Raw genomic sequence first — 22,783 nt, forward strand, 5'->3', positions numbered from 1 at the left:
AAACTGATGCAATCTTGTGTCACATCACCAGTTTTTTTCTTTTTAAAGTTTTTATTTAATTATTCATGAGAGACACACAGAGAGAGGCAGAGACACAGGCAGAGGGAGAAGCAGGTTCCATGTGGGAAGCCCAATGTGAGACTCGATCCTGGGACTCCAGGATCACGCCCTGGGCCAAAGGCAAACTCTCAACTGCTAAGCCACCTAGGCGTCCCACATCACCAGATTGATTGATTGATTGATATTTTATATATTTTTTTCACATCACCAGTTTTTTTTTTAAGATTTATTTATTTATTCGTTGGTTTGTTTGTTTATTTATTTATTTATGATAGAGAGAGAGAGGGAGAGAGAGAGAGGCAGAGACACAGGAGGAGGGAGAAGCAGGTTCCATGTTGGGAGCCCAATGTGGGACTGGATCCTGGGACTACAGGATGGCGCCCTGGGCCAAAGGCAGGTGCTAAACTGCTGAGCCACCCAGGGATCCCCCTCACATCACCAGTTTTTAATGAAAAACCTACACTGTCTCAGCCTTCAGTTCAGGGACAGACTTCAGTTCTCAGGGACTTGGGAAGATACAGGAGCAAATCGGTGTGTGTGTGTGTGTGTGGTGTTTTCTCCAGCACACACTTCAGAAAATATTCTCTTCTTTCCTCTTTAAAATATTTTCCCTAAAAACTGAAGAAATGTAGGCTCATTGCAAAAGATTTGGAAAATACAGATATGTGACCCAGAAGAAACTGAAATTCACCTGTAATTTTGCCATCTAATTTTATCAAAATTTTGGTAAATAGCCACAGTCCATCCCCTATTCTTTTATGGAATAGAAGTTCCAGGAGGACGGGGATCGTGCGCTTACCTCTGGGACCTAATGCACTGAACAGTGCCTCATGCGTGGCATTGTGCAGATGTATTGGTTGAATAAACGCGTAACTGTAAAAAGAATATTTGAATTAAAATAGGTTGTCACAATGCAGCAGAGAACAGAAATAGAGTTGCCTGGATGTGGCCAACTTGGATCCAAGCTGGCTCTGCTAATTCACGGTGTCTCCTTGGATATGTCATATCCCCTCTCTGGGCCTAAGTTTCTCCTTCAGTAAAATCATCATAGTTAACATTTATTGAGCCCTTCTAGGTGCTGAGCATTATTATAAGCTCTCTCTATGTATTTCTAACCACAGCTCTGTGAGATAGGTATGTTCTGCCCCCATTTGATGCACAAGGACACAGGCCTGGGGAGGTCGATTTGCCCGCAGCCACACAGCTAGTGAGTGGAGAGCAGGGCTTGAACTCAGGCACCTGAGCTCTTGTCTCCTGGGAATGCCTCGGCTGTAGGATTAGGTGACTCCCAGGGCCCCTCCCGGTGGAGCCCAAGTATGGAGCAAGGTCCAGATGATTATTACGAGGAGACCAGAGATCAAAGTTCTCAACTAGAGCACTTGCTCCAGGATGTGAGGAGTCCACATGGGCATTCACTCACAGAGTATAATTAAAGACCAGTGTGCTGTTTTACCGAAGCTCCATCATTCAGAGGCAGGGCTATGAAGGATCTCGGCTTGTCCTCTTCTGGACTGGTTCCCAGGCCTTGTCTTACAACTGCCCATAGGACAGGGCACCAGGATTAGGTGGGGAAGAAAATCAGAAGTAAATCTGATCATTCCTGACAGTGGACAGCCACCGATGCATTAGATGGGAGAGGAGGAATGAGGATTTCCTTTGATGATTAGCTAGGATTTCAATGGGCAGGGCCCTGTCCCCCTCTCTCTCTCCCCCTCCCCAAGTGAACATTTGGACAGATAACTTCTGTTTTGCCTATGCCCATGGTAACCAAGTCTCCTTTTTGGTGAGGAGGAATGGGCTTCGGTAAACAGATCTATTTGTGTGACTCCTATTACTCATTTGAAGCAGTGTCACTCCTTTTTCCACTGTGGTCTATGTGTGTGAGTCAGAGAGAGCCTAAACAGGCTCTTTGAATTGATGGCTCACTCCCAGCCTCTCTTGACCAACTGCCAACCTAGCAGGGCGTAGCTTTACCAACAAATCTTTTTTTTTTTTTTTTTTTTTTTAAGTCAGACTGATTCATAGAAACTCCTTTAAAACAGAGTGAAAAGAAACCACCCATCACACACCCCAGCACACCAGCGCTGGAAACTTATAACCTCGGGAGGCACGTCCCTCCCCTCACTGCGGTCACATACCTCCAGAAGAGCGGACCAGGCAGCCACCAGCTCCGGCCACTCAGGGCACATCAGTCCCTTGGATCCTCAGGTAGGAAAGCTTTCAAAGCTGCGGGGAAGCTCAGCAAAGTTTCGCTTTCCTTCTCCGCTGTCCTTCTGACCTAGTTATCTAAGCTTTGCTTTTTCTTTTTTTCTTTTGCTATTTTTTCTACGATTCTCTGAATTGGACTCTTGAAACTTCTGGCTAAAAGTGGATACCCAGACAGACTTTTTCTATGAGGTTCAGACAAATGCCTTTTGACAGGGGTTGGGAGACTCGTGCAATTCAGCAGGACTGGGCTGCGGTTATGCTTTGCAGTGACCGGGTTCTGCTCGGGAGCAGGGACTTTGGAACCCACCAGGGTATGATAGTCTTTATGGAGGAAACACTACATACCTTTGAAAGGGCATCCTGACTTGCCAGATGTGTTCCAGGTTGTCCGTTTTGATTCAGATTGCTTCAGGACTGGAGTTGTTTCTCTTGTTGGTTGTTTGCTGGTCTTTTTTGGATGGTGGTGGAGAGATAAGTGCTTTTCAGTTTACTTTTGCTGTTGTTTTTACAGTTTTTTACTACTCTTTCAGCTTGTTCATTCACTTCTGCTTAAAATTTAGATCTTTTTTTTTTTTTTTTCCTCCCCTCAGGATGGAAGGAGGGGGTTGGTTTGTTTAAAGAAAACAGAGAGGTGGGGAAGTGAGTATCAACTAGTGTTTTTCAAATAAAATGCGGGAGAGTTTCATTTGGTGCAAATCAGCCTGATGTGGATTCCAGAGCTCCTTCTCTCTCCTTCCTTGCCAGATAGAGGATGTGGACAGGCAGGAGGGAAACTGGATTTGGAAGAGAAGGTGGGGTTGGGGAACTTCATCTGCTCCCATAAAAAATAAAAAAATAAAATAAAATAAATATTGAATGGCTTTGTGCTTCCACCCCCAGAAACAGCTGAATTTTAGTGCTGAGTGAAAAGATGACATATTAGAAACAATAAGATAATTTTTTAGGTGGATGCGGAATTTTTCCGCATGGAAGGCGGTGATTGTTTTGGACTATTCATCTTCTCACTTTTCCAACATGTGGTTGTGCAAATGCAAACACTCGGGCTAACCATAAAGTGAATCTGGAGGGAAAGGAAAAAGAATGATTTCTATTTGCTTTTGTTTTACATTAGCATTTTGGTTGAGGTGTGGCCCATTTCAACATAGATACTGGCTTTATTTTTCCCTACATAAACAAGACGAGGGGAATGACAGGATTCAGCTTGTCTGACAAAATTAGGCTTTTCCTTTAGAAATGCCGTTCGTTAGAAGAGAAGATTTGAATGTAATCAGCCTGTGTACATTGTACAGACAAGGCGCCTCGTAAAACTGCCCTCGAGGGGATGATTAACTAAGTGCAAGGGAAACTTTTCAAGATGCAGGGAACTCCCACATTTGCTTAAAATGTTTATTATTTCCAGATTACATGGATGTGGATGAAGGGAAGCCATTATTAAGTTGATAGTAGTGGTATTCTATGAATCTAGTACGGACCTTCTTGTAGTTCTGTGCAAGTTAAAACTATAAGCAATATTGAACCAGTCAACAGGCAGAAAATACTGACAAATCTGGGGATATAGACCATCCTGAATCGCATTTTTTTTGTTTTTTTTTTGTGTGTGTGTGCAACATTTCACATTACACTGTAGCTCCCTAAGTGAGGAAATACGCTGTATGTTATTTCCTGGAGTCTGAGGGCAATTTTGAATTCCTGCTTTCCTTGCTGCCTCAGAGAAAGAGTGAGGGAGCTCCTTAGCTGCAGGAGTTTTTCTGGATTTCAGCTGTAAGTCTTTGAAAACACTGAAATGTGAGGGTTCTGTTTTCCCCCTGCTGCCTCCCACCCTCAGAGGCGGATTGAATTCCATCCACCACAGACTCAGAAGAATGGGGCGGGGGTGGAGTGCTGTCTGGAGGGCTGCAGGACATCCGGTCTGGCGTCCTGGTCAGAGGACCCCCCAGATTTCACATTGTTTGAGGGCACTACACTGTCCTGGGAGTTGGCAGAGGGCCATCAGGGGCCAACCCGGAGCAGACCACATCCCAAACAGATGCTGGCTGCCTCCCAGGAGTACAGGGCACATCTCTGAGGAAAGGAAAAGCATCCCTTCCACTGACCAGAAAGACTTACTGTGACTTTCTCAACTCTTCCTGCTTCCCTCCGGAGACCAGCTTAGGCCCATCCAGGTCCTGGGGGGAGAAAGAGCATTCTAGACTCCAAGGGGCCTTGAGTAGGCTCTATAAAGACCCTGGAATGCAGACCCTCTTGGCTGGGTCTGGGGGCTCTTGGGGCCTCAGTTGATGCCAGATGCACTGGGATCAGTGGAGAGAGAGCAGAGACCTAGAAGGCTTACAGATGAAGCAAAATGTTTTTCTATAGACTCCTCAGAGCCTGGTGGGGAGTATATCTGAAAAATGGCCACAGGAAGGACACAAGGCAAGTTTAGTTATGTTCTATCTTGAATTTCGTGCATCAAATTCTCAGTTCGGGAAGGATTCTCAATTTGAAGAACGATTTATTCATTCTCCTACCACATGCAGAAATCCTATTTTTTACCCCTCCTTGGACAGATGGCCACTTTACATTCCCTTAAAATATCCAGAATAGGGGAGCTCCCTACCTCAGAGTGTGCCTCTGTGCCCCCCCACCCCTGCCCTGGCACCACATTGCTAGATAGCTCTAATTACTAGAATTTCTTAAATTCAGCACAAGTGGCATCTCTGTAACTTCTATACTTTGTTCATACTTCTGCAGTCCTGGGCCTGCAGAAATGATCCATTCTGTATTTGTAGTTTCTCTACCCAGTGCCCTTTATCCTCTAAACACTTAACAATATTTAATGGTAAAACTTGATGGGTCAGTATTATTATTAATTTTATTACTATTACCTAAGACTTAGAAATAGCAGGAAGTGTTTTTAAAGCTTTGAAACTATACATGTGTCAGCCATACACACATGATTTGATTCTGAGGTATTTCATTTTCTACACACATGAATATGGCTTTGTCTTTCACTTACCACATGTATGTACATGGCTGCCTAACACAAAAGCTTGGAGACATTTGGGACTCTTGGATGTGCACACTCAGAGGGACACACCCAGTTTGCTACCCACGAGGTCATGGTTAAATCAGTCCAATACCAGAGACGCAGGCTTCTAACTTGGCCCTGTTGGGGTGATCCTATAACTTGGTTTATAGTTCCTGTAGCTCACACCTTCACATTTTTACCATTTTACCATGGGGCCCATGTCATGATAACTACAAGAACAAGCCGACAAACCATTGTAACCCCAGACTGATTGCTGGCCTGCAAAATGGGTCAGTCCTTGATCTTTAGCTAGTGTGGATTTTCTGATCATAAATTTCTCTTTTCCAGTACTCTTCCTAGTTTTGCTTAGATGATCCTGGACTTCTGGTCAGTAATCAAAGGAACCCAAATATTATTCTGATTAGAAGTTTACTTGAATTCACAATTCCCCAGCCCCCAAACACATATGTCTGGAGACCACTCTTTGTAATACTTCAGTTCCCAGTGTCCTGAATGGGTAAAATAATTTCTTTTAATTTAACTGGGGCATCCACTGACATAAGCATAAAGATAAAAGTACAAACCTTTGTAGAGATCGCTGTTTCTCTCTCTTCCTTTTTAAAAATATTTGGGTCAGCGTTTTCTTCCCTTTTCTGGTTATAGGCATTTTCCTAGAACTAAAATGGACTCCTTTGCTCTTGGTGCTGGGTTTTATGTGGATGTGGCAGCTTTTGTATTTCCTGAGTCTGTTTCATGAATTCTCCCTCCAGTGGGGTCATTAAAATTGAGAACATAGGCATAGGTTGAAAGTGGTGGCAAGAATCTCAGGGCAAACGCAAGATGGCTGAATAGGGAGATGGAAAGGGCACAAGGCAAGTTTGTGGTCTTGTCCTGACTCTGCCTTAGGAGCATGGGCAAATCCCTTGTCTTCTTGATTGAAGGCACTGAACTGGATGGTCTCCAAGGCCCCTCATGACTTTGAGATTCCAGTGTTCCGGGATTTTATCATTGCGTTTTGAGAAATCCCTCGGTTCATGCTAATAGTTTAATCCATAGGAATTGGTAGAAAAGTTAAATGAGGCATCCTGTTGCATTGCAGGGCATTTTCCAGAGGACTGAGGGCCCAGGCAGCCTCCTCTGCTCATCCACTCTGAGATTCCTTAGGCCTTATCATCAGATAGCAATGAGCATTTCACCCAGCTCTTGGAAGACAAGGAAGAGGTTTGGTTAATAAAACATCCAGGGTGCCAGCTCTGATGAGAAGAGGCACTTTATATAAGCCTGTTAAGATACGGACAACAACAAGAGATTCACCGATGACCAAACCAGGTTCAGAGAGAAACTGAGCTGGTCCTGGGAAAGGAGCTCCACCCTCTTCTCTGAGAGGGAGACCCTGCAGCAGGAGGGTGCGGCAGTAAAGGTGTGGATGAGAACGAATAGGAGGGGAGGAGAGAGGGATCAAGTGCAAATGCTTGGGTTTCCTTAGGCCCAGATGTGGAGGGAGAGAAGAGGTGCCCCTGGAAAGCCTTAGAAGAGGGAGAAAGAGTGAAGTGGAAAGTGAAAGACAGGGAGAAAGCCAAAGAGTAAAGGAGAAGTATGAGGAGGATTCCACTCTTATTCCTCCTGCCTCCGTTTTTTAAGTAGACTCCACGCCCAGTGTAGAACCTAACATGGGGCTTGAACTCACCATCCTGAGATCAAGCCCTGAGCTGAGATCAAGAAGTGGAAGCTTAACCAACTTATTTCCACTTATTTCCTTCCCTTCTTGTCTGGGGACCCCCACCACCACCCAGTGTTTCAGAACAGTCCCTAGTGCCAAATATTCTTTTCCTCGTCCCCTTTAAAAGAATCTTTGTTGCCCAAGGAAAAAATATTGGTCAATACATGCTCTGTGTCATATGAATTTCCATTGGATATTTATGCCAACAGAGCAGTGATCTCCCTTGATGCTTCCCTCCTTTCAGAAGAGTCAGATCAGAGCTAGGAGCAAAATGAAGTCCTTGATCCTTTGACTTCTTTCAAATAATCAAACGTCCCTCCCTAGGGGGCTGATGATTGGGAACTGGAGAGAGGTTTGCTACCCTGGAACAGTGAGTTGGGCTGGCGATTGCGTTCCATCTTCCCTCTGTGGGATATGGCTTTGGTGGGGAAGGGACCCTGGTGCTGAGGGCGGGGCCAGGACAGAATGCCGGAAGCACATCTCAGAACTTGCACTGTGGGGATCTGGTTTGGGCTTTTTGGTGGCCAGGCAAGCTGGCTCTGCTGGCGGGCCTCCTCAGCTGTATGACAGAAAGAAGCAGCTGTCCTTGGCACCTTTTTGAGGGGCTGTGTTGACCCTCTGATTGACTAGGAGCTGGTGGGAGGAAGAGAGTGAAGGGTAGCTCTGGTAGAGGTTCTAGAATGTCTGCAGAATCCTGAGGCCAATCCGGGAGAGAAAATCATGCTGGAGTGGAAGAGGCCCGGCATGGAAGATGGGAGATTGTAGGCTTGGGTTCTGATTCTGGTTCAGCTCCAGGGAAGGTCCATTCCCTCCTTTGTTCAGGGATCAGACTAAATAGCCTCGATGCCTCTAAATCCCTAAATAACCAAGTGCCCTCAAGAGCAGGAGCCCCTGTCACCCACCCAGAGCCTCTGGTAGCAGGCTGCCTCCGCCCAGCTCCACAGGCTGCCGGGCCGCGGCTTTGCTGGGTGCAGCATGTTGTCGCCACCTACTGTCGACCCACCCAAGCGCCGCCAGGCCTGGGACACACCTTGATTTTCCTCCCAAACCCTGGTTTTTGTCTTGGCAATCTCTCCCTTGAAGACGTCCTGGTGGCCAGAACACTCCTCTGGTGTCAGAAGCAGAGGACAACTGCAGCTTCTGTCCTCACCCTCGGGGGACACCACCCAGTGGCCTGGCCAGCTGCGGTCTGGGGGCGTGGGCTGGCAGAGGCATGAGGCCCAGGTCTGGCCTGAGCCTTCGCAGATGTTGCCAGATCCACCCCCTCCTTGGACAGGAAGGAGGACAAGGGGGAAATGAGAGAGAGAGAGAGAGAGAGAGAGAGAGAGAGAGAGAGAGAACGGTTATTCTCCTTGGGAGCATTTGCAAAAACAAGGTTCATTCCACTTGTTTGCCTTTAGCATAAGTGTTGGACCTCAGATTCTGCCAGAGGAGCTAAAAGCCCATTTTGCTGGCCTGGAGCCTCTCATTTTAAAGGAAATCAAAGAAAAAGCAACAACCATATAGCCTTTGCTCATCAGTCACGAATCCTCACACTAGCCCTCTGAGGTCTATAGATGGCAGTTAAGAAGTGTTGGAGTCAACAAATCCCCTCAATGTATACTTTAAATATCTTACAATTTTAATATGTCAATTATACCTCAACAGCACTGAAATGAAAAAAAAATGGTGGTGCAGGATTTGAACCTGGCACCCATGCTCTTTACTACTATGTACTCTTATCTCTGTAAGAGCCACCAGCCAGAGGTATGAGATTTTCCCAGAGTCAGCAGTAACTCAGAGGCAGAATTTTTTTTGAGATTTTGATTTTCTAATAGGTGCTTCTCTTCCTTCCTTCCTTCCTTCCTTCCTTCCTTCCTTCCTTCCTTCCCTTTTTCTTTTTTTAATAGCAAGCTTGTTCCTACACTCCCCATCCCCTGGTTCTTCATCCCTAACTATGCGAGAGTCTGTGCTAGTTTATACCAGTAGCAGATACACACTACTCTTTCTATAATACCTCCATTTATTATTGATAGACCACATTTGGGAGATGGAACTCCCTTCTCCCAAGGCCATGAAAAAATAGTTGTTTTCCCTGGAAAAATGTAGTTACTTTTGTGGCTTGATGCCTGATATCTCTCCTGCTCATAAAAACTGCCCTGTACGTAAAAACATCAGGCCCCAGGATGACGTGGATATGGTGAGGTACAACCTGAAATTCTTTCCTTCCATACCAAACATCAGATATCCAGAGGCAGGAGGAAATGCTCCTTTGGGATCCTTTCTCTCCCCCTGTTTCCCACGGAGAAATTAACATCCCCTTCTCCTACCCCTATGTAAAAACAATATTTAGAATGGAAAGTACGCCCGACAAAAAATAACAATAACAATGGCCAGAAAAGCTCATCCAAGGTCTCATCCACTCAACCTGCTTTTAATCCCAGCCTTTTCCTCTTCCAGATACATCCTCTCTGACTGCTCCCAAAAGAGAGTGTTTCCTTTTCTGCTTTTGTGTTTAATGGACATCCACTTTGCCAACCCAAATGATCCTCGATGGGACACAGACACATGAAAAACAAACTGACCAAAGCAAAATGATACTGAGGTTGAGACCATAGAAAGGCGTTGGTGCTGCCACTCTACATGGTGTCCTTAAGGAGAAGTGGCAGCTGCTGGGTGTCACGCTAGGGAGATGGCACAGAGATAGGGGCTGACTCATGGAGCGCATGTGATCAGGGGCAGCTTTGTCTCTCATCTTTTCTCGTGCCTTGAAGGAAGCACCATGTCTTTGGTCAGATGGTGTGAGACAACTTTTTTCAAAATTTACAGTTTTCCAGAAAGAGATGGAGATTTCGTAATCGGGAAAATATAAATCAATGAGAAGAGAGAGTTGAATAAAATCTAACGGTTGAATAAAATCAAGACCGTGTTATGATGTGATTGAGATTTGGGGATCTAAGGTGATGTCCTTTGGGTAATTCTCTGGTAACCTGAAAGTTCTGCTGAGAAGGTGACCATTCTAGGAAAGGTGTGAAGAGGCAGCTTTAGATTAAGGGCAGAACTAAGATCAAGAGTATTATTTGCCAAGAGCAAATTCTGATTCATCGTCAGAAGGACTTTCTGGTGGGAGGGTCTTAGCAAGTAGTGAGCGCCCTGTTATTGGAGGAATTTAATCATAACTTAGATAGATCTGTGGTGTAGGTTTGTAGTTGAGATTCATATATTGGGAAGGAATTTTAAGGCCCCTGTTCTCAGTCCAATGATTCTATAACTTAAAGAGATAGAAAAGTTAAATCTGCTGACAAATTAGTTTTTAGAAATTTAAGGTATTTTCTTTGCATCTACTTATTTCCTCTTAAATAAAAGGCAATATATATATATATACTATATATATACACAGTATATACAATATATATATTGTATATATATATATACACCCTTGCATATTAAAATGTCAAAGTTACTCAGGAAATATTCATATGTTTACAAAGGCATTTATATAGGAATATGTAACACAGAGTTTGCATTTAATAAGATGCAATAGTAGTAATGTATAAATAATTTCTACAGAAATAATGTAAGTGGTAATATATAATTTCTAGTAGTAATTCTAAATTAATGTATAAATAACAATAGTAATGTATACGTAATTTCTAAAAATTTTAAGGACTAAAGTTCATGTATGTAAGACAAAATTGCCTTCTTAATAACATTTATTTGCTCACCGAATGGATGTTTACTTGGTACCTGTCATAGATAAGACTCTCTCTTCAGAAACTTAGAATCTTAGGGGTTGGTAAGCCAAATATTTCCAAAAGTAATTCTGTTACCAGGCAGGCTGCCACTAGTGGTTTTAGTAATAGGATAGTGGGGAAAATGACTACTTCTGACCTATGTATCTGGGAAGGCTTCCTAGAGGAGGCAGGATTTGAGTTTCCTTGAAAAAATTTTGATAGCTCCTGGAGGAAGGACACTTGACAGCAGGGCTGTCTTTGGAAACTTTGGAAACCACATTATCAGCATTCCCAGGGCTAGAGTAAGGTGTTTAGAGCCTCTTGCCTAGTGACTGGTGGAGGGGGTGGTGAAATGTTTGGAGGATTTTGAGCAGAGGAGTGACAAGTTCAGATAATGCAGTGGCGTGGAAGATATGTCAGAGAAGGAGGAGCTCAGAAGGAGGATCCTGCGAGAGGCTGATGCTTGGGCTAGGTTAGGATCTGAATTGGGCAAGGACAATGTGAGCAGGAATTAAGGAATAGATGAGGGATAAATAATAAAGGAAGAACTCATGACTTGACTGTGCTTTGGGCAATAAAATTGGGTTGAGCGGAAGGAGAGACGGGGAATTTGGCAGCTGACTATTACTGCTCTCTTCTCATCAGAGAAGATTGGGTTATCCAAGGCGGTCAGGAAAATGACTAAACTGTCTTCTATCTAGCCAGCTGATTCACATGCTCTCAGAAGGCTCTCTTGCACCATCTGGTAGAGGATGCTTCCACTGTGCCTTTGGGAGAATCTTACCAACTCTCAAATGAATCATGAACATTTGAGCTCTGTGAGACTCCCCCTCTGCCCTTCCCACCCTCCACCTCCCTGCCCTTCCCACCCTCCACCTCCATTTTCTATTATGTTTTACCCTCAGGTTCAGGCTACTTCTTCAGCGATTCAAGCCCAGGATTTCCACTACTTCCTTTGCTGGAGAAGTGGGTTTTTGATTGTTTTATTCTGTTGTATTGTTCCCAATTATTGTGACCTAAACCACTCTTAAAGATATGCATCCCCCAGACTCTGGTAGTGGCTGTTCAGTAAACACACATATTCTGTGGCAGGAAGAAGTTATCTGATCCTAGCTTAACAACTATGGAGCTAAATTATGAACATCTAAACTCCCCTACTGTGTCTTTAGAAGTCCATTATTCTCAAGGTCTGCAGTATTCGGTACTCACCAGAAAAGGAAAGGTGTTCACAGGGTCTTGATTGATTTCTCATGGTCAGAGTACCATTAAAAAAAAAAGGCAAAGAGGAAGTGCAAGGCAGTCTCAGAACTACGTTTCTTTGATTCTTTCATATTTTAGGGGAGTAGGAAGGTTTTAAGTTTTAAGTGAATGGAGACAAGTGGAGATGACAATTATTCCCCCCCCCCCCATATTATTTAGTCATTTACACCTCCAATCACCAGCAATTGTAATTCTCAAGGTCATTTCCACTAACTATAATGATTTTCTTTGGGGAAAGAACTGAATCCAAATCTAGAATGGTCGGCGATTTTGAGGTTTGCATTGGGACTAGGAGCATAAAGAGACTGCTTGTCCTCTGTGGGCTGGGCAATTCGAAAAAAAAAGGAGAAATATGAGCAGGAATAAAAAATGGTGGTGGTGGAAAGGGAACTAACTGGCTGGCCTGTGCATTTGGAAGAAAGAACAACAGAAAAGGGATATCAGAAAGCTGAGGTGTGGCTCTAAGTCTCTAACTTCCTTTTCTCTTAATACTCCATTTCTCCCTAGAGTCAACATTCATGCCTCCTCTACTTTTCTGTTTCTCACGCAGTCCAATGATATCCCTGAGCACTCCTCTCCCAAGAAGTCCTATTCTGCTTACAGTGATGGGTGGAGAAATGTGTTCCTGGCACCTCACATAGAATAATCAGTGGATGTCCTATTCTTCAAGAACCCTGTGAATGGACTAGCTCTGTGGGCTGGAGTCTGAGAGCTGAAGTACCATAAATGACGTTATGGGAATTCCCAATAACCAACTGACAAACTGGGACTGCCCAGTGCACCAAATGCTTTGAGGGGCAGGCATTGCACCAAAGTATTCAGGATTGCAATACTGTTATTTTGTACTTCCTGGTTTGAGTTGCCCAGCTGTGACTAAGGGTATGCTTTCCACTGGAGAGTGCCATCCAAAGCATTTTAGAGAGGTGTGAGGAAGGAGCTAATTACTGTTTTAGTGAAACAAATTGCCAAGAAAGAAAGTTGTAGCAGTCAATACTTCCAATGATATGAATGTGCAGAAACGGTCTCTTTTCAGTGCTTTTGTATGATGCAAGATACAGACCAGGGTAGGGAATGAGTCTCCCTGTAAGTTATGCTGCAAGTAGTGGGTGGGTGGAAGTTTCAAGAGCCTGAGGCCTTATTTTATCCCTATTATGTTCTGCTATTCAATAGATCTCTAGACATTCACCTATTAGGTAGTTCTCATGGTTATCTATAAAGATCTCAAAAACTTGCCCTTGTACCCCACCTCTCGCTGAGAGTTTCAATCTGCTGGGGACTCTTTAGTATAGGGTCTGGCTAACTAAGAATAATAATCTAGGTCAGAAATTTAAGAAGACTGTTCATTCTGTTTCCAAAGGTGTTGGGGAGGGTCACTAAAAACAATGGAAGCACCTCTAAGCTGACAATGGATGATATTAATAAAACCTGACAAATTGGGGGCAGTGAAAAGATGGAGAAGCTACATACATTATGCACTAGCTCCAGCTAAATAGCCCCTACTTCTGGCTGGATGCAGCAGCCAAAAGCAGAGGGAATTATGTGCTCTGTATTAAGAGCTCCAGCTAATCCAAGACATTTTCTCCTTTCCTTGGTAGATAGATGTGACACAATCACAGGAACCTAAGATGAAAGAGAGTTACTTCTTTGCTTGATTCTCCCACCCACTCCTCCAGCCGGCAGCAGGCAGGGGAATAATGATCAGGTGGGGCTTCGGTTTAGATCAGGAGTGAGATTCAGCCTTGGTTCTTGAGCAGTGGCAACGGTCTCATTTCATAAGCAGACCAGAGCACACTTAATTAAAATGTGCCACATTCAGCCCAGGGATCAAACAGTTCTCATGTCAGGCGAAGAGAGCCTCCTCAGACAACTGGCCTGAAGGATAAAGTGGCCAGGACAAAGCAGCAGAGCACATGCAACACACGTGGGGAAGTGCCAGGCCCTGGGTAACAGGGGACACTCCACAGCAGGGCACTATCGAACCGAACCTCTCTTTCGTAAGGCCATTACCCTCTAGATCAGGAGTGAGATCCAGAGCCTGGGAGTGCAGTGGATGGGCTCAAGTGAGCTGCAGTAAGAAAAGGGTGTGTGGAATGCAATAACAATCAAGTCATCCCAATAGAAAGGGTGAGCAGGAATGAAAGCAATCAGAGGATTACATAGCAAACCAAGGAGACAGAAAGTGCTGCTGGATTCCCAAAAGCATGTAAGGCAGAAAACTCACAGCATTTCTTCTCCCTCATTTAAGAGGACTCACTTGGTGTATTGTATTCTGTTCTTGGCCTCTCCATCACTTCCCTCTATTAGGAGGAGGATGTTTGTCAGTTAGAAGCCAAAGGAATAAAAAAGACATTTATAGGGACCAAGGAAGATCAAACATATAAATTGTTATGTAATATTTGTAATTCCCTAGAGTCAGCCTCTTTCTTTCCCCATGAAGGGCAAGATCAGGATCCAGTGATGTTGTGAATTTTGGGGGTGTAGGGAGGATGGTCAGGATAGGACTGAGAAGAGTGAGATTTCTCCTGATTCTCAAGGGTGTATTCTTAGTGGTGTCCCCACTCATGGGGCAGGGATTAGACATAACGGCAACTTCTAAGAGGACCAAAATGGTTTATACATACTGCCTGGTGAAGTATGTAGCAGGTATCCTATTACCTGTATTTACAAGGGGTAGCCTGGTGACTAACTGACTTGTTATGTTGACAACAGCTACTCTCAGTTTCACAGACTAATAATGGTAATACTAATAACCACAAGCAAAGCAGCCCCATTAGTACCATGTGGCAGACACTGTGATAGTTTCATGAACATGGTCCATAACCCTTGTATTTCCCTGTATGATCAGCACTGCAGCCCCTACTTTATATAGGAGGATACTGAAAATGGAAGAAAATGACTAGATGATTCTAACTAAAACTGTTTAATTCAAAACCTCTTTTCACTGTACATTAAAGTCAAGCAGAAAATTGTGGAGGTACGCACAAATCTGCAGAAAACAAAAATGAATTTGAATATTTGAATGCGCAGGGAGATTATTAATAGCAGGCATGAAAGCTCCAAGCTCTCCCCTGAGGTGGCAGGATAAACTTCATGATTTTTGTCATTCACAGTGACATTGGACAAATTCCTACAAAGTAGCCTGGGTTGGAGGGAAATACTAGGACTGGAAAGGAAGGCAGGGGCTGTTGGTACAGGTTGGGATAGATGGTGGAAGCCAAAGTCTGACTCTAATTCTTGGCCTGTAAAGAGCAGGATCCCTTCGTGTACGTTAGGACATTCTAGATTTTTTTTTTTTTTGAAAGAGCATTCTTAATTTTGAGTACCTGATGAGGAAAGTGAGAGGAGATAAAGGCACTCGAAATGTTGGGATGATAGCATTAGTCTTGCCACTAGATACCCGGGACAGTAGGAAAGTGGCTCAAACATGCTCAAAGCTTCAATTAAATTAGGTGGAGTGAGAGGGAGAAGCGGGACAATTGCAGGATGTGTCCAGCCTCCTCCCTAGGTGGGGACATCCACACATCCACCCCGGTGTGAATAACCTCCAGCTCTTTCCTTTTGAAGTCCCTTGAGACTGCATTGCACCGTAACTCTAACTATCTTGGGCATGAAGAAGCACTCCCTCTGCTGTTGACATAAGTCGGAATAGGCACTCCCATGTGCATCCTTCATACTTTCTTAATGATCAGTGGGCTCCCTTCTTCTCCTCTGCTGAGATTATGGCCGAACAGTTGCCCTAGACCAATAGCAGAGTCCCCACCATGAGGCACATCCAGCCAAAAGGCTCAGGTGCAGTAATACAAATCTGAAATGTTTAAGCAGTAGGTAATCAGACCATTATGCCATAATTAGGTTGTTATAATTGCTGAATACCAAACAGCATTATAAATAACAGAAGTTGTGGCTCTCACATTTTTTATATCACCTGGGATCAAATTAGTAGCCTATTCAGTCTATGGGCACTGAGTAATAGCTGCTATTCTCCAGAAGGCATCCACATCTATTAATATCGCTGGATGTGCAGTTTGGTAGAGCCACGGACACTTCCCTAGTGGAAAATGGGGATTTATATGACATTGTAGCACAGAAACCTGGAAATTACAGCTGTGAAAAGGCCTTCTGAAAATCAAGTCTTATTTTGGTTTTTAAAACACAAACAAAATAAAACAGTAACAGTGATTACATGTGTTTTTACAAAATTTTTCCCCAAACAGACTGTATTAGAGAGATGAGTATATAAATACTTGAGAAGCAGAATTATGTTTATATTTAGATATATATAAATAGATGAATAGGCATTTAGGAAACTAGGTTAACAAGATGTTTTCAGGAATTTATAATGAAATTGTGACATGGTTTTTATTGCAACTCCTGATTTTAGTGGACAGTCCACATGTGTGGGAAAGCTGAATTGTCTGATTGAATCTGACAGTAACCTTTTTTTTTTGCCTCCTTTATCTTCTCTTCTTTTCAGAACTCTCATTGCTCTTTGAGGCATCAAAAAGCCACGATGTTGGTACTACTGGCTGGTATCTTTGTGGTCCACATCGCCACTGTCATCATGTTATTTGTCTCCACCATTGCCAATGTGAGTAACATGTTCTTTTGTTCATTCATTCACCCAGAAGTTATTTGAATATTTACACAAAGTGCTACCAAGTGCTACACAATCCCTACCCCTCATGAATATACAGTTTAGTTGTGGAAAAAAATAAACACACTTGCACTTCAAACAAATAGCAGGAGGATAAAAGCCAATGTCTTTGGCGAGTGACCTTGCCAGGGCTGTAGGCGTCGAGAGGCTGCAGAAGGCAATGAGGCTTCTTCAGTCTCCCGCAGAACCTTCTCGGGAGGTAGAGCTTGGAGGATGGGCAGATGGGAGGGGTCTCTTAGCAGAAGATGAATCCTGGAAGGAGCACAGGGATGCATTCTGGGCAGGAGTGCTGGCCAAGGTCCCCTGGGGAAAGGGAGAGGCTTTGTTCAGGGCAGAATGGGGACACCTATGTGGCAGGAGCAGAACTTCCTTTCCTTCTTCTGGGAACCTTGATTAGAAGGATAGATGGGAGAGAGATGATGAGAAGCTTTGGTTGCCACACTGACCCATTCAAATTCTGAGCAGTGAGTAGCATATGAGGGTGGAATTTTGAAAGATTAACCTGGTTCCAAGGAATTAGCTTGAGTTCAAAAAGAAAAAAAAGAAAAAGAAAAAGAAAGAAAGAAAGAAAGAAAGAAAGAAAGAAAGAAAGAAACAATATGAAGGCAGTAGTAGCTTTTTCTCTCTGAACCTTGAGCTACTCTGACCTCTAGTGGTAGTTTATAGCATCAAATTTGCCTTTGTTGTGCTTTTCTCAAAGAAACAAGACAGCTCCTTGCAGGCAAAAATCAAGGCCAACAATCACTAGATGGGGAAACGGTGGCTCTAGGATCTGTTCAGGTCCATGTTACAACTAAAGGACTGATGGGTTTTGAAGTTCAGATAGGAGAGTTTTGCTAACGTTGGTGGATGTGGGTCATGAGCAAGGCTAATTTAAGAATCTTTGCCCATGAGGCCTCCTCCGGACCTCAGGTTAGCCTTTCTGTGCACCAGCCCCCAAGTCTTTCAGGATAGCAAGACTGAGAAATGACTTCAGACTGTCCTAGTGGATGCTAGAGTGCTGAATACTGAATTTTCAGCCCCTATATAGGGCTTGGCATACAGTTGTTTACTGAATTGAGGGCAGGTGATCACACATCCTTGGCCCTGTCTTTCCAGCAATGCTCATTCTAACAGGTGCTCTGTGCGGACAAGGCAGGTGTGTGTTTCCCAGGAGAATAATTGCTTTTCTTGGGCTGGGGGGGAAGGGACAGTGGTACCACAGTGAGCCTTGGGAATTACATCTCGATTACTCTTCTACTTTCAGGGGCCCCCACCTCCCTCTGTTTAGATGGAAGTGGCTTCTTGACACTCCAGATGAGCATTTTTTTTTTTATAACACCCATAGTCCCTTACATGAAATGGTCTTTTTTTTTTTTAATATTTTATTTATTTATTTATTCATTAGAGACACACATACAGAGAGGCAGAGACATAGGCAGAGGGAGAAGCAGGTTCCCTCTGGGAGCCCAATGCAGGACTCGATCCCAGGACCCCAGGATCATGACCTGAGCCAAAGGCAGGCATTCAACTATTGAGCCACCCAGGTGCCCCTGAAATGGTCTTCATAGAGTGTATGGTTGTGCATACTTAAAACCAATCACCTCATCTAGTGTTTCTTTTACTTAGAACTCAGAATTTTAAGCCACTATGATTGAATTATTTCATTTTTTTCCTAAGTAACAGGGATGTGAAACCCAGAGATGCTAAGTGATTTTTTAAAAATGATTTTATTTACTTATGAGAGAGAGAGAGAGAGCCAGAGACACAGGCAGAGGAAGAAGCAGGCTCCATTCAGGGAGCCTGATGTGGGACTCGATCCCAGGTCTCCAGGATCATACCCTGGGCCAAAGGCAGGTGCTAAACCGCTGAGCCACCCAGGGATCCCAGCTAAGTGATTTTTCTTTGGCCACACAATCCTGCATCTTTTCTCTTGGGACTTACGTGACTTCAGTTTTAGCCGGATCTCATTTCCGCCAAGAGATGGGGGGCTCAGCCGTATTTGTGGCTCACTACAGGGTATTGCTTAAGATTTGATCCTGACACCAATCTGATAATGCCATTTCTTTTTCTTCAGAAGTAGAGGGTCAGCTTTTGAACAACTGCTTGTTTCCTTTTGGTTGCAGGTCTGGGTGGTTTCAGATTCTCCAAAAGCATCGGTAGGTCTTTGGAAAAACTGCACTGAGAGTGGCTGTGATGATGTCCTGTCCTATGCCAGTGAAGGTATGTATGGAAGGACCGTATTCAGTACCGACAATTCGTGTGATTGGGGAAGCAGGCAGCCTGCCGGGGACGGATCCGTCTAATAACGCTGTTCTCATCCTGTATCCCCAGACGCCCTCAAGGCAGTGCAGGCCTTCATGATCCTCTCCATCATCTTCTCCGTCATCTCCCTCGTGGTCTTTGTGTTCCAGCTCTTCACCATGGAGAAAGGAAACCGCTTCTTCCTATCTGGGGCCACCATGCTGGTGTGCTGTGAGTATCCTAAGGGGCAGGCTCTGGTGTAGGCAGGAAAAGCTTTTATGTAGGTCTTACCATGGGTGTTTCTGGCCATTTGGACAGATGACCACATGGCTCAGTGAAGCTACTTTGGACAATTTTCTCCTCTGATTGTTCTCTTTTTGAGACCCCCTGCCAGTGTTTGGAATAAGTACTGTCACCTGCTTTAAACAGATGGCCATGTTTAAACCTAGGGCTCCCTGGTAGCTACCAAGTGGCTGGGCCACATCCGTTGCTAGTGGTTGTATTCAAGACACTCGAGGGCAGGAGGATGGGAGTCCTGAGAGAGACAAAGCCACTGCGACAGGGCTTGCCAGCAGTGCTGTTCTCATTCTTCTGCCATTCTTCCCAAACACACGCCATTTGGTGAAAGGCTGTGTTCTTTTGCATTCTGGGCGGCCTGCCTACATATGCTGGGGTCCAGAAGGAAAAGCTGGTTGAGGGACAGGAGGGTCTGTGTTTTTTACTCTACACTTTTAGCTACACAAACCAGTGCAGATGTGAGAACCCAAACACCTCTAGTTTATCAATACAACTATCGAGGTTGGTTCAAGGCATATCAACAAGACTATGGTTTGGGGCTCAATGGCCAGATTTTATTTTCCCAGTGAAATTTCCCATTTTGCTAGTGAGGAAAACAGGATCTTTTAAAAGTTATACAATTTGTTTTCTTGGTTTTAATGTAAAAAAAATAAAAGCCCAAACAAACCAAATGATTTTTTTTTCCTCTTGCAGGGCTGTGCATTATGGTCGGGGTATCCATCTATACTCATCATTATGCCAATGGTTATGGAACTCAGTACTCGAGCAGTCACCACGGCTACTCCTTCATCCTGACCTGGATCTGCTTCTGCTTTAGCTTCATCATTGGCGTTCTCTATCTAGTCCTGAGAAAGAAATAAGGCTGAACAAATTCACAGGGATCTGGGGGGTGGGGAGAAAGAAGCCATTGGATCTGGGCGGGAAGTGGAAGATACTATGCAGGAAAATCCAAGAGTGGGGAGGGGGGGCGGGGAGGGGAAGTAGGGTGGGAGAGGCTGAAATTCAAACCATTCTTGAGGAGGTTCTCTACTGTCGAGCCCCTGCCCTTGGGAGAAAGTAGTTGGCTAGTAGTCTGCTGCTCCCTTGATGCAGCAGGAGAGCCTCTCTCCAGCCACCAGACTTGGCCTCCAGCTGTTCTCAGTTACACACACTGCCTGGGGCCCCATCGGCTGCCACACCACTGATTCCACTCCTAAGGCTGATTTCTGGGTCTTGCATTGTGGTCCTCAGACCCATTGCATCAAGTTAAAATAGCGGTACAAGTTCCAGCAAGAGCAGATACTGTTTTTGTGTTGAATATGCTAAGCCTGCCTGGAAGCCATCCCGCCTTTCTGACCCAAAGCAAAACATGACATTCCAGTCTGAAGGACCTATACAAGGGCTTTGACTAGTGAGCCATTATCCCTCTTTAGAACTGATATTTAACTCTGTGGAACTCAGTGGTATTTGTGACGAAATGGGAGAAAGAGATATAGTCCTAAGGCCAAATTAGTGGGTTAGTGAAGCCAAGAAAGAACTTTTCACAGTGGAGGGCCTGGGGGATGGTCAGAACCCAGACCAGACCTCCCACAGCTGCCCCTCACGGAGACCTCTTGCTATGGACTTTGCTAGGCTTCTTGCTTAAAACTAAAGCAACTCTTCTGGCATTTTGGTAAAGCCACTAGTGACCAATTCATTGGTGAAAACAGGACCAAGGGTCAATCTTGTGACAGTGCTACAGTACGGTTATGTTTTTAGGACCCCCTGTCCACGTAGTCAGTGTTTCTTTTAAGAACATACGGGGAGAGAGAATGGACATGGTTTCTTGTAAGATGATTTATAACTCTCCCTCTAATGATAACTCTTGAGTACATTTTTGTTAATTATCCACATTGGGGATTAGGACTCCTAGGCTCAGTGGCAGTTCTCACTTTGACATGGGCTAGAGCTGTTGCCTTTCAGGGGCCCTGCCTATCCCATTTCACAGGTGAGGCAGGGCAATTTTGGAAGCATAAGAAAACACACACAAACCAAAACCAAATTGATCCTTTGGTGAAAGGTGCTATATAATTGTCAAGTATTAAGTGTACTAGATTCCTGTCATGATTAGAACAGAGTGCCTGCATTCCCAGGAGAATCAGAAATTTCCCACAAGATAAATAAAGATATAGGTGACGGGCAGATATCTTCTTTAAGAGAAAAAGTAAAAAGCAAAAACTCTTATGGTGTCCAGTCAGTTGGTAATTGGGCTGTTTCCATAGGAGCATTTCTATATAGGATTTAGTAGCAGTATGCTATTCCTGGTTGAGCAGGCATTGCTCTGGCCTGGAGCAGCTATTTCAAGCCATCTCAGATTCTGTCTAAAGGGGTTGGTTTGGGAAGACATTTCCTTTATTACCTGAGAAGATCTACCCCAGGGAGAATCTGAGACATCTTGCCTACTTTCCTCCTAGCTCTCCTTATCCCATTTCTTGCATACCTTTCCTTTTTGGGGAGTTGTTATGCCATGATTTCTGGTATTTATGTAACAGGACTATGACTAAGTATATTGCTCTATGTTCATTCTGGTTAAGGGAATATTGAGGGTAGGCCACCAGATTACCTGGGCTGGGGGTAGAGAGATGGCAAGCAAAAACTGTAGGATGATGAACTTTTTAATTATGATTTAATTATCACATGATTATAGAAGGCTGTTTTATGTTCAGAAGTATACTTACATATCAGATATACCCAAAAGAGATACTCACATTGTGTTGAAAAGTCAAGCTATGACTGGAATGAACCATGTATTCCCTTGTCTTTTACTTTATTTCTGTGACATTTATGTCTCATGTAATTTGCATTACATTGGTGGGTTGTTCTAGTACTGTATTTGGCTTTTTCTTTAATAGATTGATATTTCATATACTATAATTGTAAATATTTTGATACAAATGTTTATAACTCTAGGGATATAAAAATAGATTCTGATTCCCTTCCCTGTGTGAATGTTTTCTTCCTAAAAAATGCAGGACAGTAGGGATAATAATGACATTTATACCTAATGAAGTTGTCAAATCAGTGTGATTTGAACAACTTGGCATTTATTTGAGACATTAAACTACTTTCTGGTAATACATTAGGCATTTCTACAATAACTCTTTCAAGCGAATGAATGTTATTAGGTATAGTTTTAGCTTACTTTAATTAAACCTCTAAAGCAAAAAATAGAACTTCATAAGCTAATACACCAGGAAGATGTTATGGTCTTGAATCAGAATGACTTATGACATTAAGAAATGAGATACTTGTAAAATTTCTTTGAAATAGTCAACACCTCTAATGTGTCTTCAAAATACAAAGCAATTCACAAAGGTATACATCACATTAGCTTTGCAGAAACCAATTCATTGCATAAATTGGGCATATCTGTATGGGGCAATGAGAAAAGGAAAGCTTTACTACTTTCTGCGAGCAATAGGACTGGAATTAACGGTGGAAAAGCAGAGTGGATACTGTGTACCCTAGCATCATGTAAACACCACGATCATACAAATGGTTTTAATGTGGATTTGGTGCTTTGTCAGTCCCCTGTGGTTTCGGACAATATAACTGCACAGAGTAATTACACAAAAAATACACAATGGGACCTGAAAATAAAACTCTAACATATTTTAAAGTCA

At 43.7% G+C, this 22,783-nt stretch overlaps 1 protein-coding gene and 1 long non-coding RNA gene across 2 annotated transcripts in view; one reads left to right on the forward strand and one right to left on the reverse strand.

Moving 5' to 3' along the window:
* The window catches only part of LOC121480164, a 43,836-nt gene extending 42,914 nt beyond the window's left edge, over positions 1-922 (reverse strand). The window contains exon 1 of the long non-coding RNA XR_005984898.1: positions 860-922. This is a non-coding gene — a long non-coding RNA (uncharacterized LOC121480164). The remainder of the gene's footprint in view (positions 1-859) is intronic.
* Positions 923-2,080: 1,158 nt separating this feature from the next.
* Positions 2,081-22,783, forward strand: EMP1 (epithelial membrane protein 1). Its single transcript, XM_041736777.1, has 5 exons — positions 2,081-2,268; positions 16,443-16,556; positions 18,728-18,824; positions 18,936-19,076; positions 19,836-22,783. Exons 2-5 carry the CDS (start codon positions 16,479-16,481, stop codon positions 20,000-20,002), a joined length of 483 nt encoding a protein of 160 aa, XP_041592711.1. The 5' UTR covers positions 2,081-2,268; positions 16,443-16,478; the 3' UTR covers positions 20,003-22,783.

Source organism: Vulpes lagopus, chromosome 21 (genome assembly GCF_018345385.1).
Source record: "Vulpes lagopus strain Blue_001 chromosome 21, ASM1834538v1, whole genome shotgun sequence".
NCBI lineage: Eukaryota > Metazoa > Chordata > Mammalia > Carnivora > Canidae > Vulpes > Vulpes lagopus.

Bases quoted from the DNA above. Each gene is read 5' to 3' on its own strand.
- EMP1 (XM_041736777.1), top strand. From the start codon at position 16,479: ATGTTGGTACTACTGGCTGGTATCTTTGTGGTCCACATCGCCACTGTC. The intron at 16,557-18,727 runs GTGAGTAACATG...TTTTGGTTGCAG, and splicing joins TTGTCTCCACCATTGCCAAT to GTCTGGGTGGTTTCAGATTC. The intron at 18,825-18,935 runs GTATGTATGGAA...CTGTATCCCCAG, and splicing joins CCTGTCCTATGCCAGTGAAG to ACGCCCTCAAGGCAGTGCAG.